Source organism: Gossypium hirsutum, chromosome A05, assembly GCF_007990345.1.
Source record: "Gossypium hirsutum isolate 1008001.06 chromosome A05, Gossypium_hirsutum_v2.1, whole genome shotgun sequence".
Lineage (NCBI taxonomy): Eukaryota > Viridiplantae > Streptophyta > Magnoliopsida > Malvales > Malvaceae > Gossypium > Gossypium hirsutum.
The window spans coordinates 20,955,354-20,974,958 of NC_053428.1; the positions used below are offsets into that span (position 1 = coordinate 20,955,354).

General features: G+C 35.0%; 2 protein-coding genes and 1 long non-coding RNA gene across 3 annotated transcripts; 2 read left to right on the plus strand and 1 right to left on the minus strand.

The window, feature by feature from the left end:
• Positions 1-11,128: 11,128 nt before the first annotated feature.
• Positions 11,129-12,979, plus strand: LOC107958173 (protein arginine N-methyltransferase 2). Its single transcript, XM_016893861.2, has 3 exons — positions 11,129-11,616; positions 11,802-12,197; positions 12,532-12,979. The coding sequence occupies exons 1-3, from the start codon at positions 11,340-11,342 to the stop codon at positions 12,843-12,845; spliced, it is 987 nt and encodes a 328-aa protein (XP_016749350.1). The 5' UTR covers positions 11,129-11,339; the 3' UTR covers positions 12,846-12,979.
• A 627-nt stretch (positions 12,980-13,606) lies between these two features.
• On the minus strand, positions 13,607-17,288 carry LOC107958174 (subtilisin-like protease SBT1.7). Its single transcript, XM_041113898.1, has 2 exons — positions 16,078-17,288; positions 13,607-15,086 (listed from the first exon to the last, which is right to left on the minus strand). Exons 1-2 carry the CDS (start codon positions 17,278-17,280, stop codon positions 13,983-13,985), a joined length of 2,307 nt encoding a protein of 768 aa, XP_040969832.1. The 5' UTR covers positions 17,281-17,288; the 3' UTR covers positions 13,607-13,982.
• A 32-nt stretch (positions 17,289-17,320) lies between these two features.
• On the plus strand, positions 17,321-18,834 carry LOC107958175 (uncharacterized). Its single transcript, XR_001700588.2, has 3 exons — positions 17,321-17,459; positions 18,079-18,205; positions 18,623-18,834. It is a non-coding gene; the product is annotated as an uncharacterized lncRNA (long non-coding RNA).
• Positions 18,835-19,605: the final 771 nt, after the last annotated feature.

Here is a 19,605-nt window from a genome sequence, read left to right on the forward strand (position 1 = left end):
GATTCACATCGAGATTTTGGAAGCAGCTGCATGAATCATTGGGTACTCGACTTAGTTTCAGTACAGCTTTTCATCTGCAAACCGATGGACAATCTGAACGGGTAATTCAAATTTTGGAAGATATGCTTCGAGCTTGTGTCATTGATTTTGAATCAAGTTGGGAACGTTATTTACCATTGGCCGAGTTTGTTTATAATAATAGTTTTCAATCTAGTATTCAAATGGCTCCGTATGAGGCTTTATATGGTAGAAGGTGTAGATCTCCAGTATGTTGGACAGAATTAAAAGAAAGAAAAATAATTGGATCGGAATTTATTCAAGAGACAGAAGAAACAGTTAAAAAGATTAAAGATAGACTGAAAACCGCTTTCGACAGACAGAAATCTTATGCAGATTTGAAACGACGAGACATTGAATATTCCATTGGTGATAAAGTATTCCTCAAAGTATCGCCGTGGAAGAAAATTTTGAGATTTGGTCGGAAGGGAAAATTGAGTCCGCGCTTTATTGGACCGTATGAGATTGTGGAAAGAATTGGGCCTGTTGCTTATCGATTAGCCTTACCTCCAGAATTACAGAAAATTCAAGATGTTTTTCATGTTTCGATGCTTCGGAGATATAGATCGGATCCTTCTCATATCATTCCCACTGAAGATATTGAAATTCGATCTGATTTAACTTATGAAGAAGAACCAGTTCAGATATTAGCACGAGAAGTGAAAAAATTAAGAAATAAACAAGTTCCTTTAGTGAAAGTTTTATGGAGAAGTCATAGTGTGGAAGAAGCGACGTGGGACCCGGAAGAGACAATGAGAGCACAATATCCTCATCTCTTTTCAGGTAAATTTCGAGGACGAAATTTATTAAGGGGGGAGAAATGTAATGACCCAAAATTCACGGGCATCGGAAAAGTATAATATCGGGCCTCCGTCTTAGTAAATTGAGTTCGAAAATAATTATTAGAAATATTTACTAGACTAGTTGTGTGTTTAATTAGGTTTTAGATCGATGAATTTAGCTTAATTATGAGTAATTAGCAAAAAGGATTAAATTGCAATAGAAGTGAAAGTTAATTATAGATTAAAGGAAAATAATAGGGACCAAATGGGCAATTAAGCCACATTTGAAAGTTGAGGCGGCATAACATTGTAAAAATCTTAGATTTTTATATTATTATTTATATAAATATATAAATTAATTATAAAGTATATTATTAAATTAATTACATTATAAATATTATATTAAGAAATAAATTAAATAAAGACAAATGTATGGTGATAATTTAATACAAGTGTATTAATAAAATACATACATTTGTAATATTTTTATTAATTACTAAGTAGATATTTGTTTTAATTATTATTATATTAAAGTAATTAAATAAAAGGAAATAAAAAGAAAAAGAAAGAAACAAAACAGAAAAGAAACAGAATAGAAAAAACAAAGGAACAGAGAAAGAGACGAAACAGGGGAGAAACAGGGGAGAAAGAAAGAAAGAAAAAGAAAAAGGGAAAATATGGTTTTTGAAGCTTGAATTTAATTTGGTAAGTCAAATTAGCCCTTTTCTCTTAATTCTAATGTTTTAAAAGCTTTAAAACAAATTTTTGATGTAATTAAGTTGATATTTTGTAAGTTCATAAGTTTTCAAGTATATTTTATGTTGAATAAATTGTTGAATTAGGGATTAAATTGAATGAATTTTAAGTTAGAATTGAAAAAGGGATTAAATTGTAAAAGAAACTATAAGTTTTATATTCTAGGGACTAAATTGAGGGAAATTCGAAATTAGGAAAATATGCTGAAATTTTAATAGTTAAATTTGAGTTTGGATGAAATTTGAATAGAAATAGAGTGTGAATTGAACTAGAAAAGTAAGTGAATTTAGTTAGGATTAAATTGAGAATAAGGAAGAAATTGAATAGAAATTTAATTATTTATCATAATTAGTGCTGAAATTAATAGTATAAATTATTATCATTTTCGTAGCTAGCAAAGAACCAGAAGCGTCGGCACGGAAGGGAAAAGAGAAGATTATCGAGGAGTAAACTCGAGAAAATTACGGTTTGTATTACTATAATTCAAATTATTTATTTTTAAATGTTAAATTTTAATTTATGTGTCTAGTAAATGAAATGTGAGGTAAGTATTAATAATATTATTATTATTATTATTATGAGTGGGAATTAAATTGAATAGTTGATATGAAATAATATTTGAATTGTTTGTTGATTGAAAGCGGGAAATGAATTTGAATCGAATTGTGAATGGTATTAAATTGTATGGAAATGTATTGAGTTGTGAAAATGTGTGAAGTTGTGAAATAATTATTGATTGAAAGGTGGAAAAATGATTGAATTGAAAATGTGAGAAATTGTGATTGAATTGAGAATATATGTGATTTAAATACCCTATTAACTAGTCGGGCTGAGTCGGATATAGTTGGCATGCCATAGGATTGGAAGAGTTCAGGGATACTTCGACCTCGAGTCGATGAGACACTGGGTGTCACTATATTTCTTCAGATAGATTCGGTGAGGTACTGGGTACCAACTTTCTTCGGCTTTGCCGATGAGACACTGGGTGTCAACTATTGTTTCGAACTATCCGATGAGGCACTGGGTGCCATTCTGGTGTGTTTGGTTGGATCCGTGTATCCGCCAAAGTCCGAGTTTTGTTAATAGGGTAATTAATGAAATAATAAACCGAACGAGTTGATCGAATGAGCTACTGAAATGAAATGAAAAAGTTGAATTGTGAATTGAAATGTGAGATGAGATTGAGAAATGAACCTAAGGTTCATGATATGTCCAAATTTAAATTGTGGAAATATAATATTGTTTGATGAATTGCTATGGTTGAGATATTGAATTGAAAATTGTATATAAGATTTATGCATTTCATGTTTATTATTGTTATAATTTGAATTATGGTAATACCACTGAGTATGAAATACTCAGCGTACGGTTGTTTCCGTGCGCAGGTCGATAGAAGTCAAAGGTCCCAGTTCAGCATCCAGATCAATCCCGACTTCAACATAATTTTGGTGATGTATATTTTCTTTGGTAATGTGGCATGTACATAGGATATGTATGAATGTTATTATGTTATAATATGAATGATTAAAAATGTTAGTATTATAAGTTTAAGATTTATAATGAAAGAAGTTTACCTATTTTAATTTATTTATTGTTTGTTAAATTTAAATTAATATTATGTAGATTAAGTTTGATTAGAAGCATTTAGATTAGAAAATGTGAATGTGAAATGAATTGGTTGATTTGGTTATATTTGGAATATTATGGATTTTAATTGCAGGGGGTTGTATGTAAAAATAAGCAGAAATACTGCCGAAATTTTAAAAATATATAAAAAAACAAAAAAAAAACAAAATTTGAATGAAAACTATTAGCAAAATTTATATGATTTTATGACTCTTATATATGTGTTTGTTAATTGTTTATGAATTATTTGTAAATTGTCCAAAATGTCCGGTAATGCCTCGTAACCCTGTTCCGGCGACAGTTCGGGGTTAGGGGGTGTTACAGTCGTTGATATCAGAGCTATCAGGTTTAGCCGATTCTCGGCCTAAATCGGGCTTGGAATTGAGTCTAGATGTACATGCCACTGTCGAGTCAAACTGAGTCGGGATTTTTTTTGGATGCTGACCTATTTGTGTGTTTTGTTTTATAGATTAAAGATGTCTGAAGAAAGAATAAATGAAACTGATGAAAGAATGTATATTGAAGATAGAGAATTAGATGAAATAGAATCTGTTGCACCGAGTGTGAATCCGTTAGGCAACCAACCTCCTAATGTAGAACAAGAAAATGCTAGAGGTAGAGATGAACCTCAACTACTGAGAATTATAGCTGATGCACTACAAAGAGTAGCGAGGACTACTCCTGCTACGACTTCAGCACATACTCAAAGACGGGCCCCGATAAAAGAACTGAAAAAATATGGTGCTACTGAATTTATAGGTCTAAAAGGAGTCGGTCCATCCGCAGCTGAAAATTGGATGGAGTCGACTAAGAGAATTTTACAGCAGTTGGACTGTACCCCCCGTGAATGTTTAATCTGTGCTGTATCGTTGCTACAAAGGGAAGCTTATTTATGGTGGGAATCAGTGGTTCGACATCTACCAGAGAATCAGATAACGTGGGATCTATTTTAGAAGGAATTCCAAAAGAAATATATCGGAGAGATGTATATCGAAGACAAGAAACAAGAATTTTTAATGTTACAACAGGGTGATATGTCAATAATAGATTATGAGAGGGAATTCTCGAGACTCAGTAGATATGCCTCCGAGTTTATCCCGACAGAAGCTGATAGTTGTAAAAGATTTTTACGGGGTTTGCGAGACGAAATCAAGGTACAATTAGTATCTCATCGGATCACTGAGTTAGTAGATTTGATTGAGCGTGCTAAAATGGTAGAACAAGTTCTGGGCATCGATAAAAAGACTAAAGTTGTTAGACTAACTGGCAAACGTGCGGGAACTACCAGTTCAAATCCTCAGCCGAAAAGACTAAAGGAGTCTCAAGGTGGTTGGAGATCTAGTTTCAGATCAGACAGAGGTGGTAGGAAGCAGGGGAAAACAGATGACGGTATCTACTGGCAGTGTAAGAGGTCCTTCCCGAGAAATAGAAATTCCAGACTGTCAGCACTGTGGAAAGAAACACAGAGGAGAATGCTGGAGATTAACCAGAGGCTGTTTTCGATGTGGTTCTACAGACCATTTTATCAGAGATTGTCCGAAAGCTGATAGTACTACCCCCGTGACATCACAGAGATCCATATCTACTGCTAGAAGCAGAGGATCAGGTAGAGGTAGCTCGATTTCAAGGGGAGGAGGCAGTAGAAGGAGTAGTGATATTGGTACCCAGCAGTCTGAAGCTAAAGTACCCGCCAGAGCTTATGTGGTCAGAACACGGGAAGAAGGCGACGCCCACGATGTAGTAACAGGTATAATCTTACTATATTCTGAGCCTGTTTATGCTTTAATTGATCCCGGATCTTCACACTCTTATATAAATTCAAAATTAGTTGAATTGGGAAAATTTAATTCTGAAGTATCTAGAGTGACTGTAGAAGTGTCGAGTCCGTTGGGGCAAACAGTATTAGTGAATCAGGTTTGTCCGAGATGCCCGTTAATTATACAAAATAAAACTTTTCCTATTGACCTGTTGATTATGCCATTTGGGGATTTTGATATAATATTGGGGATGGATTGGTTGTCTGAACACGGAGTGGTATTGGATTGTTATAAAAAGAAATTTAGTATTCAGACAGAAGACGGGGACAGAATTGAAGTGAATGGTATCCGTACTAATGGGCCGGCACGTATTATTTCAACAATAAAGGCTAATAAATTGCTCCAGCAGGGCTGTACAGCGTATTTAGCCTATGTTATTAATTCTGATTCAGTTGGTAATCAGTGTAGCAAAATCAGAACCGTATGTGAGTTTCCAGATGTATTCCCTGAAGAACTACCGGGTTTACCACCTGACAGAGAGGTTGAATTTGCTATAGAAGTGTATCCGGGTACAGCACCAATCTCTATACCACCGTATCGAATGTCGCCCACTGAGTTAAAAGAGTTGAAAGTGCAGTTACAGGACTTGTTAGATCGTGGATTCATTAGACCGAACATTTCACCTTGGGGAGCTCCAGTATTGTTTGTTAAAAAGAAAGATGGATCGATGCGGCTTTGTATTGATTACCGGCAGTTGAATAAAGTGACAATCAAGAATCGGTATCCATTACCCCGGATAGATGATTTATTTGATCAGCTAAAAGGAGCTTCAGTATTTTCGAAGATTGATATGAGATCTGGGTATTATCAGCTGAAAGTAAAAGAAAGTGATGTGCCGAAGACTGCTTTCCGTACTCGATATGGTCATTATGAGTTTTTGGTGATGCCGTTCGGGTTGACTAATGCTCCAGCTGCTTTTATGGATTTGATGAATCGTATTTTTCAGCCGTATTTAGACCAGTTTGTGGTGGTTTTTATTGATGATATATTAGTTTATTCGAAGTCAGAGTCAGAACATGATCAGCATCTCAGAACCGTGTTACAGATTCTGCGAGAAAAACAGTTGTACGGGAAACTGAGTAAATGTGAATTTTGGTTATCAGAGGTAGTATTCTTGGGGCATGTTGTATCTGCTGATGGGATTAGAGTTGATCCGAAGAAGATCGAGGCAATTGTTCAATGGAAGGCACCAAAGAATGTATCAGAGGTACGCAATTTTCTTGGTTTGGCTGGGTATTACAGAAGATTTGTAAATGGGTTCTCGAAGATAGCATTACCGATGACAAAACTACTACAGAAAAATGTTCCTTTTATATGGGATGAACAATGTCAGAAAAGCTTTGAAACATTGAAACAAATGTTGACAGAGGCACCAGTTTTAACTTTACCAGAGTTGGGGAAAGATTTCATAGTGTATAGTGATGCTTCTTTGAATGGTTTGGGTTCTGTATTGATGCAGGATGGAAAAGTAATAGCTTATGCGTCTCGACAGCTGAAGCCACATGAACGTAACTATCCGACACACGATTTGGAGTTAGCTGCTGTGATTTTCGCATTGAAGATTTGGAGACATTACCTGTATGGTGAGAAATGTTATATTTACACTGATCATAAAAGTCTTAAATATCTTCTGTCGCAAAAGGAGTTGAATCTGAGACAGAGACGATGGATTGAACTTCTGAAAGATTATGATTGTGTTATAGATTATCATCCAGGAAAGGCAAATGTGGTAGCAGATGCATTGAGTAGAAAAGCAGTGGTTGAATTACGGGCAATGTTTGCTCAGCTTAGTATTAATGATGATGGAAGTTTGTTAGCCGAGTTAAGAGTCAAGCCGGTAATGTTTGATCAAATCAGAGCAGCACAATTAGAGGATGAAAAGTTGATGAAGAAAAGAGAAATGGTACAGCATGGTACGACAGAAAATTTTAGTATTGACGAGCATGACTGTTTGAAATTTCAGAATTGAATTTGTATTCCGACTACTTTTGAGATTAAAGAGCTGATTCTTTGAGAAGCACATGATAGTATTTTTGCTTTGCACCCTGGTGGAACGAAGATGTATCGTGATTTACGAGAACTGTATTGGTGGCCAGGAATGAAGAAGGATATAGTTGAATATGTCAGTAAATGTTTGACTTGTCAGCGGGTAAAAGCAGAACATCAGGTACCAACAGGTTTGTTACAGCCTATTACTATTCCCGAGTGGAAATGGGATCGCATTACCATGGATTTTGTTACGGGGTTGCCCTTGTCAGTGAGTAAAAAGAATGCCATTTGGGTAATTGTTGATCGACTCACAAAGTCAGCTCATTTTATAGCAATTAGAACTGACTGGTCATTACAGAAGCTTGCCGAGGTGTACATTCGAGAAATTGTTAGATTACATGGTATTCCGATATCAATAATTTCAGACCGAGATCCTCGATTCACATCGAGATTTTGGAAGCAGCTGCATGAATCATTGGGTACTCGACTTAGTTTCAGTACAGCTTTTCATCTGCAAACCGATGGACAATCTGAACGGGTAATTCAAATTTTGGAAGATATGCTTCGAGCTTGTGTCATTGATTTTGAATCAAGTTGGGAACGTTATTTACCATTGGCCGAGTTTGTTTATAATAATAGTTTTCAATCTAGTATTCAAATGGCTCCGTATGAGGCTTTATATGGTAGAAGGTGTAGATCTCCAGTATGTTGGACAGAATTAAAAGAAAGAAAAATAATTGGGTCGGAATTTATTCAAGAGACAGAAGAAACAGTTAAAAAGATTAAAGATAGACTGAAAACCGCTTTCGACAGACAGAAGTCAAAGGTCCCAGTTCAGCATCCAGATCAATCCCGACTTCAACATAATTTTGGTGATGTATATTTTCTTTGGTAATGTGGCATGTACATAGGATATGTATGAATGTTATTATGTTATAATATGAATGATTAAAAATGTTAGTATTATAAGTTTAAGATTTATAATGAAAGAAGTTTACCTATTTTAATTTATTTATTGTTTGTTAAATTTAAATTAATATTATGTAGATTAAGTTTGATTAGAAGCATTTAGATTAGAAAATGTGAATGTGAAATGAATTGGTTGATTTGGTTATATTTGGAATATTATGGATTTTAATTGCAGGGGGTTGTATGTAAAAATAAGCAGAAATACTGCCGAAATTTTTAAAAATATATAAAAAAAACAAAAAAAAACAAAATTTGAATGAAAACTATTAGCAAAATTTATATGAATTTATGACTCTTATATATGTGTTTGTTAATTGTTTATGAATTATTTGTAAATTGTCCGAAATGTCCGGTAATGCCTCGTAACCCTGTTCCGGCGACAGTTCGGGGTTAGGGGGTGTTACATTACATGCCCGACAGCAGTGACCTTATATGTGCAATCTACCACCCGAGTTACCCGACAATGATGGTTTTCATTTAATATCCTGACCCTATAACATGTCAATTATATCCGACTCAGTCCAAACATCTAATAGGATAGCCAAATTATTTATTCATTATATATAGTTTAAATCGTACTTTACCATATCCAATTAACCATCGATTCATAAATTCATCATATAATAAACCATATTTCAACTCAATTTCATACCAATTATCACATGTCAATCAAATCATACAATTTTATATTCTATTCAATTTAGTTCTTATCTCAATAATCAATCTCAACCGAAGCAATTCAATTAAAAAATCCAATAAAAACTCACCTCAATATTATATACTGTAAAAAACAAAAACAAAAACATGAGTATGCAATAGTTAAATTGGTCTCGAATCATAGAAATACAAATTGAAATTTCGAGCTATTCGTCAATGATTTTTTATTTTCCTTTCTTTCTTGACGGTTTCGTGTCAACGTTAGCTAAATAAAACCAAAAACACATATTATTATCAATTTCCATTCAAATTGAAATCAGTTAAAATATCAAACATATTTGATAATTTATTCAATTTAGTCCTTAAACCCTTAACAAACATAACTTTCAATTTAAAGCTTTAGATTGAAATCCGATTTCACATATATTCATTAGGGACCTCCTACTTGCTATTCTTACCAAAATTTTAAAATATTTTTTCATTTTATTTAATTTGGTCCCTAATGTATGAAACTAACAACTAAGCTTTATAATTTAGTCCTTTTCTTAATCTAAACTTAATTTCTAACAATTTCACATCAGTTTCATTCAATTATCAACAATGAAAACTTTAAAAAACTTTAAAATTTTTATAAATTGGTACATGGGCTACCTAAATCAAACTACCATGACCTTAAATCTATAAAAATTACAAGAAAAAAGACTTGATTGCACTTACCAATTTAATAGCTGAAAACTTGTTTTCTTCTTTCGGCGGTTGGAGAAGATGAATTTTTCATCTCTCCGTCCTCCAATTTCTTATATATATAATTATAAGTTAATTAATCTTAATTAAATTTTAATTAGTTTTCTTTATTATGATTTAAACCTTCATTATCCATCATCACATTCCACTACCAACTATTCAAAAGTGGTCTATTATCCATTTTTCTTAGGATAATTTCTATTTAAGTCCTCAAGCATTCTTCCTAATTAAAAATTTATAACAATTAAATTTTAACATTAAGCCTTAATTAATTATAATTTTGACTAAATATCCCTTTAATATTTATAGAATCAGTTTATGGAAAAGAGATCCCAAAACTGCAATTTTCGATACCATTGAAAATCGAATAATTACATTTTCAATTGTTTTATTTAAGATTATATAAAATTATGAAAAGAAAAAAATATCATCATAACAATATTAATTACCTTTAAAAAAAGGATATCTTAATAATTTTACAATTGAGTTGGTGTTGAGTTAACTCATATTGACACCAACTCAATCAATTATTTTCTATATAGTATAAATTTCAAGATGTGTCAAGTTAGAACAGGAATAATTTTTTTAAAATATCAAATTGGACCATACAAAAAATATATAAAATTAGATTCAAGAGAAAAATCAAGACGGAAGGCATATAATGCAAAATCCACCTCACCTAGGTGCCATCTTAATTTCTTAAGGAGTGGCTAGATTTATGTCACACTTACGTCCTGGATAAAAATAATATGCAAAAAATGCATTTATTAAATATTTATGTAAAAATTAATTGATGCTTTGATTACAGTGCTAAAATTAAAATTTTATATTTATATAAAAAGATAAACATATAATTTAATTTGTATATGAGATGTAAGTCAAGATTTTAGGCCTCTAGCTCTTGGTCTAGTGTCTGGTCCACTAGCTTTGCGTTTTGGGCCAAGGTCTTACCTCTAGTTGACTAGCTCTAGGTGAGGTAAGAGATGTGCATAATTCAGTTTTAATTGAATTAATCGATCGGATCGAATTAGTTCAATTAATCAATTAACCACTAAATCTAAATCAGTTGGGATCAGTTAAAGGTTTTCTAAAATTTTAATTAACAGTTAATTTGATTAAAAACTGAATAATTATTTAAATTAACCAGTTAATCAAAATTATTAATAATGAAATATTATAGGCTCAATATATTAGATAAGTCTAATATATTATATAAGCCCGAAATATAAAAAATCAAAGGATAAACTTAAACATTAGTGAAATTATACAAATTAGTATAGTCAGCTTAGCAGATTTATATATATTTTAAACTAAAAATTTAAACAAAAAGTTAAACAAAAAAGGAGAGTAAAAAGCCCTACCTAGTAAATTTAAGTTTTTTTCTTCTTTCTATCGTCAAACTCAAAACAAAATCTGAAACAACTTGAGTTTTGACCATCATCTTCGAATTTTCTTCTTCCTTCAATTTTTTTATTTCGTCTCATCGCTCAATTTTTTTTTGTGTTTTTAAATTAAAAATAATATTATAATTTTTTTTTCATGTTTCAAACTTATTTGAAAAAAAAAACATGTAAAAATTTAAATTAATTTTGGTTAGCCATCCGAATTAATCAAAATTATTTTATTGATTTTTAAAAAAAATCGATTCAATTAATGATTAAAAATTTTAAAATTTCGATTGATAATAATTGAATTCAAATATTAACTGAAAGGACCATTTGAACACCTCAGGGAGAGATCTACAAAGTTTGTCTTGACAGTTATAATTTTGTCATGATATAGAATGGAATAATTATAAATTCAGAAAATTTAGGGGAGACTTATGTAATTATGCCATAATCTTGTGGAGGTAAAAGAAAAATGATCTTGATCTCACTTGGCTTAGCAGGGTTTTACTTAACATTTCCTCTCCACGGAACCAGATGCAGTACTAATCGCAGACATGGAAACAGAAGGAGAGCAACTCTGCGAAGCTGCAAGAAACGGCGACGTCGCCAAAGCGAAAGCTCTGATAGAGTCAGGAGCCGACGTCTCCTTCTTCGACAGCGATGGACTCACGCCGCTCATGCACGCCGCCAAGCTCGGCCATACCGATTTAGTCAAAGCTCTCCTTGAGGCTGGCGCACCGTGGAACGCTCTTTCTCCTTCTAACCAATCCGCTGGTGACTTTGCCATGGGCTCCGGTCACCAGGAAGCCTATGAAGCCCTTCTCAATGCTGGTAATTCATTACTTTGTTTTAGTTTTTACTTGAAGCTTAATATAAGACAGATTAAGGAAGCTGAATAATTCATTAAATTTAGTAATTGTAACCAATTAGAACTAATAAAGGTTACCCGTGGATGGGAGCTTTCCAACAGGGACTTTATATTATGAGTTGACAATTATGTATCTGTAATTGGACAGGAATTCAGGCTGAATTGATTTTGGGATCCATTGCAAGGAAAACAAAAAAGAATGGTGATTTTGAAGGGGATTACTTGGAAGATAGGGTTACTTTTAGCGAGGATAAGTTGATGGACTCTGATAGCAAGGCTGTGATGATGGCTTGGGAGAAACCATTGATGGAAGCTCATGCTAAAGCTGTTTGCTCTGGAGGTGGTAACGTTCTAAATGTTGGATTTGGAATGGGTCTTGTGGATACTGCTATTCAACAGTATGGTCCAGCCACGCACACAATCATTGAGGCTCATCCGGAGGTCTATGCACGCATGCTTCGCACTGGTTGGGACAAGAAGGATAATGTGAAAATAATATTTGGGCGTTGGCAAGATGTTCTTTCAAAACTTGAATCTTATGATGGTAATTTGAGATCTGTTTTACCACTCAATCTCTATGCACATGTGTATCATTATGTATGCCACTTATGTTATGACATGTTTTCTTCTTATTCAGTCAAAGTTACGGATTAGTGTAGTTTCTTTGAATGATTAGAGTGTTTGAGATTGATTACTAATAGTTTGAATTCATTCCTTCTGAAGCACAGAACAATAGTTAAAAGAAAAAAGAAAAATCCTTCTGAAGGGAAGTGCTGCCAGCTAATGTAGAGTAACCTTTTGTCATAGAAATGTATCCTTGTGGTATATAGGACTACCTACTTAAATAACAACTTGAATTGTATGTGAAACTTGTACAGGTATTTTCTTCGACACCTATGGAGAATATTACGAAGACCTGAGAGAGTTTCATCAACATCTTCCTAAGTTATTGAAGCCTGGAGGAATCTACTCGTTTTTTAATGGCCTTTGTGGAGGTAATGCATTCTTCCATGTTGTTTACTGCCAGTTAGTTTCACTAGAACTGGAGAATCTGGGGTACTCGACGCAATTAATCCCCTTGCCTGTGAAGGATTGCTTGGGAGAAGAAATTTGGCGTGGTGTGAGTCAGAAATATTGGCAACTTGATACGTATTATCTCCCTGTTTGTCAGTCTATAGAGGAATCTGAATGATGATTTCATATGTCCAATATGTGAATTATTTTGCTACATTAAATTTGGATTTATCTCAAAACACTTCAATATCATCTTCCATGCATTTCCTGACTTTGGATTGCTGAATGCATATGATGACTGGTTATAGTTGATGTTGCACTATCTTTTCTTGCTCGATTCACTATGCACAGATAACATCTTGTAGAGAATTGGTTATTGAAAAGAACTAGTCCATTGTGTATATACTGGATCTATCCCCAATTCCTTTGTCTTGTTAAGCTTCATGGCTGGAAAATAGGACAAATTACTCGTTAATAAGCAAAATTATGATTACAATATGCTTGAAGTAATCATCATAGAATTCTTCAAATAAAAAGGAAAAAATGAGTCTATGCATAAGGAGAGACATTGATAAATTAATATTTTCCAACATTGGCCAAACTGCATATACAATCGGAAAGATCTTTTGACTGCTATAATGAATAATTCTTTGTTTTAGATTGCTCTTCAGAGTACGTTTAGGTAAATAAAAAAAATCATTTGCTCAAGTTTCTTGGTTTTTTCCCCTTGTTTCCTCGGTGTTACTGTGGCAAAACCCTTTAGTACACGTTAAAAGAGGCTACATCTTAGATGCCTGTGATTAATATCCCAAGCGCTGTTTCCTTTGTTGGTTTTGATGCTAGTTGGCTGGGGCAGCAAATCTGTCTGACAAATCTTGTAGGTATGAAGTATGAGATAAATGGGAAAAAAAAGAAAACAATAATAAATAGAAAGAAACATAACAATAACCCTCTTTTATCTTTCTCAACAGTGTGAACTATGATAGACAAGGATATTGGAAGAATGCAAGATGCAATATTTGTAAAACATGACTTATAACTAGGAATCCAGTTTAAATTAACATGCTAGTTCCTTATACAGGTAGGCCACTATACAATTATTCCCCGACCTGGCCCTGACCTTTTTTTAAAACCCAATTTACTGTCCCCTAAATTTTTTTGGAAAGCATTTATGAATACAGTTGGAGCTGCTTTGTGCGTTGCTGTAATATGAGATGGTACGAGATGGATTCATATACTATAAGAGAGGTCTCTGGTGCGCTAAGGGCACTTGAAAGTCCCAGTATTAGTATCATGAACCTAATTGTTGTCATGGTTATGTCCAACTGAAAGCTATTGGACTACCAACAATGTGTTTTCCATCTGACCATTCCAGACGAGCAAAGCTGGTTGTACCAGACGGCATAGAACTCGTTTTGAATGTCACTGTGTAGCTCTTTTTCTCGTATTGTGCTTTGAAGCTAAGCGTTTCTGGCTCAACTGACATTTTCACTGCTTGAGTCTGTGAATACAAAGAAACCTTATAAGTTGCCGGGGCACCAACATTAGTAAGGGTCCTAGTATATTTGATGATGCTTGAGGAGTCAGCACCACCCCTTCTGCCTGACGCAGTTTCCAGAGGAACGGAGAAGGATGGGTAGTTAAAATCTCCCAAGGTGTACTTTTTGCTTGTCTGGCAAGTGAAGCCTCTGTGGGTAGTGCTCTTAATTTGATTTGGTGTGTAGTTCAAAGCACAAAGAAAACCGAGGTAGTCATCGACAGTGGCATCGTATACAAGGCCGGGATCAAGGGCTGCAACTGGGTCGGCATGTCCGGCACCATAATCAAACGGCGTTGCTGGTCCTCCAGTGGCAACATCTTCGATCTTTTGACCAGTTTTATAAGCTGTATAAGCTGTGGTCATGAGGGCAGATTTAATGGCTGCTGGACTCCATTCAGGATGAGCAGCCTTGACAATTGCAGCTAAGCCACTAACATGAGGGCATGACATTGATGTGCCTGAAATGATGTTGAAGTTTACATGCCTTGGGTCACTCTGTAGTCCGGTTGGACCAACAGCACCAGTCCACCCAGCTAGGATATTGACCCCTGGTGCAATAATGTCTGGTTTAAGTATTGCTGGAGTGACTGGGTTTGGACCTCTAGAACTGAATGCTGCAACCACTGGTGATGGTTGAACTTCCAACTTTGTGGTTCCAGGACCGATTTTGGCTGTTGGATTACGAGTAGAAGATATATATTTCTTGATTGCATCCCCGGTCTTCTGTCCAACAGCTGCTGAAGGTAAGAGATGCGCATCGGCGACTAACTCTTCTCCAAAAGTATCTGTGTTTGTCAAAATCATCCCTATGCCACCAGCATCCTTCACCACAACACCCTTTTGGACCCTCGCACTACCTCCTCGATCACATACCACTATCTGATACGAGTCACAAAAGTCCAAATTCTTGAAGGCGAGACCCAATAAGCAAATTCCCAGCCCAATCAAGAAATCCATCCATACTTAGTTGAAAATCAGGCCAAATTGTCAAAGTGGCCCAAGTTGTAAAGTTTTATTTTTATTTATTTATTTATTTATTTACTTAGTTTAAATTTTTATGTCAATATTCAGTCCAAGAGTCCTAGAAAAATGACCTTTGACCAAATTTCCATATTAAAATAATTAGGAGTTTTTTTTTATTTTAGTTTTCTAATTAGATTAGGACTAGTTATAAGGCCTATTTAAAGGCATGGCTGTCCACCTTGTTAAACACTTATCATTATTATTAAAATTTCAGATTTGTTGAGAGCAGAATTTTCTTTGAGTTTTCTCCAAGATTTTTCTCTTGAGTTTTCTTTAGAAGTTGTTTTAACAATCTTGTGATTGTGGGAGCCATCTTCAACCTTCTTCTTGCCATTGATATTCTTTGGAGGGGAGATTAGAGCCGTTTGAAGGGAGTTGTGAGATCTTTCGAGATTTTAAGGCTTCTTAGGACTTATCTTTTAATTTCTTACTGTCAATTCTTTCTTTATTTCTACTTGTGCTGAATCATTATCTAATCTATTTTCTGTTCTTATTGTGTTTTCAGCCTTTTTCTATCTTAAGGAATCAGCCCAAAAATCCCCAATTTCTAGGGTTTTTCCATACTCTTTTTGGGTGAAATTAGATTGTCAAAATTTGGGGAAAACTATCTTGGTGTTCAATTGGGCAGAATCACAATCTCCTTGAGGGTTTCAAGAACCCTAACACTTATTTCTATTCTCAATTTGATTCTTTGCTGATTTGGGGATTTTATTTCAGATCTGAAAATTCAAAAATCTAATCTTTTAATTTTCTGTTTCGTTTCAGATCTAATTGTTTAGGGTTTTCGTAGGAGTTTCTCGTGACTTGGCAACTCGATCTTGGTCCGCGCGCAACCCCGTATCACTATCTTTCTGGCAACTTTTTCTGGAATCAAACTTCCGGCCATGCAAAGAGCTCCACCACTTGAATTACTCACATTACCGCCATAAACTAGTGGCACCATGGAATCAGATAACTGCTTTCCATTATAAAGTGTCACACCGGAGTGTAGTTCATTGTTACCCAGAGTAATAGAGGCAGGGAAATCACGGTCCAATGTTCCAGCACCTACAGTGGTTATCCACGGTGCAACATTTGACAAGCTGCTTGGTATGGGTCCACTGTTTCCAGCTGAACAAGATACAAAAATTCCATTTGCAGCTGCTGTGAATGCTCCAATGGCAACAGTGTCACTGTAGTACTCCGATAACCCTCCCCCGATAGACATTGACAAAACATCCACTCCATCTGCAACAGCCGCATCCATGGCTGCTACAATATCAGAGCCAAAACACCCACCAAGCCAACACACCTTGTAGACGGCCACTCGGGCATGTGAAGCCATCCCCCGTGCTGTCCCAGAAGCATATCCTAGCAAGTTAGCAGAGGGCACAACTGACCCTGCAGCTGTAGTTGCTGTGTGAGTTCCATGTCCATCATCATCTCTCGGGGACCTTGACTCCATCGTTTCATCAATAGGCCCGAACGCAACTTCATACCCTTTTGAAAAGAACTTGGCACCAATTAGTTTCCTGTTGCAGCTCGATGCACTGAAGTTTTTCCCCACCTGGCAATCGCCTTTCCAGCGTGATGGTACTGGTCCAAGTCCCGAATCATCGAAACTTTTCAGCTCGGGCCAAACTCCGGTGTCCAATATGCCAACAATCACTTCACCCATTGAATCAGAGGCGGGGAAGAGAGTAGTGCTCTTTCCTAACCCAAGGAACTCTGGCGTTCTAGTTGTGTGCAGTTCATATATCACCTCAGGTAAAACAGAGAGAATTCCAGGTTGTTCTCCTAGTGCTTCAGCTTCCTCAGTTGTTAGCATCGTCGAGTAGCCATGGACTACGTTTTCATATCTGTAAAGCACGGATGCCGAGTCCGAGACAGATTTTAAAGACGAATCATACCAGAGGGCGTGATCAGTGAAAGTTTCTGGCATGTTGGACTTGTCCACGTGAACTATATAAGTCCTTTTAGCTTTCTGGATCTTTTCTTCTGCTGCAATACATGCATAATACAAACTCAGAAATAGAAAGATTTCTACTAGTTTGAACTTCAGCGACTTCATCGCTTCAGTCTAGGAATTAACAGGGTGTTTCTTTTGGATGAATGAATGTAAGAAAGGAAGAACAGCTTTGGTCTGCAATTTCGCTTACTCCCGTTTGCTGAATGAATGGGTCACCAAGGGTCTTATTATAGGATGAGATTTGGTATGGCCCCCCCAACAAAATATGCCCTACAAGAATGGTAGATTTTTCTTCTTTCAATGATTGATGATTAAAATAATAATGTTAAACACCTCAAATCTAATAAATTCTATTGCAAGCTATAATTATTGGCATAGGCATAGAAATCGAGTGGCAAATAATGGCTGCTAACTTTACTATTCATTTTTCTTACATTAAGTCTTACTTGTCTGTCAGTGGCTTGTAAAATAGGAATTTGCTTAATTCTAAATGGACCGAAAACAAGGTATTTATTATTATTTGTTTGAGATCTTTTGGTATCTAGTAGTTATATTAGACTCCCATAAAATCTGAAGTTGTGTCAGATCAAACCCCTAAACAAGGGGTAAACTTCTGCTAGTGTTGTTTTTGCCATCTACGAGATTTTAACTTGAGACTTTGCTTAAGGGTAATGAATTTGTGTTTTTTATTGCTTGTCTAGAATGTCAGCTTTAAAAATATGGAGCAAATAAAGGCTCGCAAATGTAGGGAAGGAAGTGGTTGTGCATATGGCAAGCTCTCACTTTTTTAGTTAATATTTATGATCCTTTTTAACATGAAATAAAATTTCATTATTTAGTCAATTGTACATGAATTTCAAGGTAAATCAATTGAGGTTGTTGGATATATGATTTCGACAGGAAACATTTAAACGAAAATGATAAAAAGGAAGGCTGAATTCGTCAACGATTTGGTATTGAAATGGAAGCTAAAGAGGAGATTTCAATATTTTTACAACACTTAGGCACACTGTCATACTTGTTACAGGTAAGCAAAAGGTCCTTTCAGTTTTAGTCACTCTAATTAGACAAATATGTACAGGCCATCAATCATCAATCCCAGTTAAGCAAAACGCTTAATTTGCCAGTTGCTTTCATAATTAGTCTGTAAAAATGGTGAATCTTGCTGGCAAATCTGAGACGTGTAACATTTAAGGGTTTGTTTCTTTTTCATAAATTAGCACACGAAAATGAAATATCAGGGAATGGTTTTTTCATTATAAATTCTGAAAACAGAATTTGCAACAATGATTTATGTGGTTTTTTAGAACATGTTATCTTTTCTTCAGATCTGCAGTGCCTTTTCACCGAAAATTCCAACTTTTTTATTCATTGTAAATTAAGCATCTGCGATAATAATGATAAATTTTATGTGATGATTACAATATGTTATCTTTTCTTGTAGATCAGGATTCTCTTTTCACCCAAAATCCCACCTTCAAAAAAAATCAACCAATGATACTATGGAAAGTGATAGTGGGGAATCCACTAATTTCGCCTTCGTTAAGGATGCTGGCGAGGATTAAAGCTACTGGCTCTTCAACTTTTTCTTTAATCCAATAAGATATCATTACCCATGCAGCTGGTTGCCTGGTGCCATAGTGGAAAAAACTCTATGGATTGACTTGACCATATCCCAATGGCCAAAAGCAACTTATTCAGGGCTGAAAAGAAAAAAGGATTTTAGAATTCTGTGCAAATTGTGAAAATGGAGTCATTAAGTCATTCATATGACCTAATATAATTTAACACAAAAAAAGCAAACTAAAGGTTCATAGGGAAGAGATGGGGCTTTGATTATTGGGATGGAATTATTGGAATGTTTAATCACAACAGACTCGAAAGGTTTGTTTCTCCCACTTTATCTGATAGTAATATATTAGTGGCAATTTGCTGGAAATGGACCCCTCTAATCATAGCCATGCATTTTATGGATCAGTGTCGTTTAGCAATTAATTCTTGTCTAAACGAAAACTAAGTTTTTTAAGGACCTATATCTTGCGCCTGCTTAGTCTATTTTCCATTAACTTTACTCATTATTAGGTTCCCACCATTTAAAATTCAAGTCTTAGCATAAGGTGAATACAAGGGAAAAATAATAGGACCCAAACCGAGTAAAAACTGACCGGATACTGTCTTTTGAAGGTGTCAATCAATCCCAAAAGTTTTCCATATGTTCTTCATTGATTAAGTGCAAGCTTTCAACTAGCATACGTGCTAATCTTTGCTGACTCGCACATTTAAATTTGGACCTCAGGTTGGTATCTGGCTTGCATGCAGCTTCAAAATCCAGTCTCTTTGTCATGTCTTATTAAGCGTTTTTCTTCAGTCAAATATAATGTTATGAAACAATGCGAAAGGTTGGACGTTTCAATTAAAGCTGCTGCC

What these genes read in the sequence shown, in the direction of transcription:
- LOC107958174 (XM_041113898.1), bottom strand. Translation starts at nt 17,280, where the DNA reads ATGAAGTCGCTGAAGTTCAAACTAGTAGAAATCTTTCTATTTCTGAGT. An exon ending in CAGAAAAAGTTGCCAGAAAG is followed by an intron (nt 15,087 to 16,077) that starts ATAGTGATACGG and finishes GACTCGTATCAG; the next exon opens with ATAGTGGTATGTGATCGAGG.
- LOC107958173 (XM_016893861.2), top strand. Translation starts at nt 11,340, where the DNA reads ATGGAAACAGAAGGAGAGCAACTCTGCGAAGCTGCAAGAAACGGCGAC. An exon ending in TGAAGCCCTTCTCAATGCTG is followed by an intron (nt 11,617 to 11,801) that starts GTAATTCATTAC and finishes GTAATTGGACAG; the next exon opens with GAATTCAGGCTGAATTGATT. An exon ending in AAAACTTGAATCTTATGATG is followed by an intron (nt 12,198 to 12,531) that starts GTAATTTGAGAT and finishes AAACTTGTACAG; the next exon opens with GTATTTTCTTCGACACCTAT.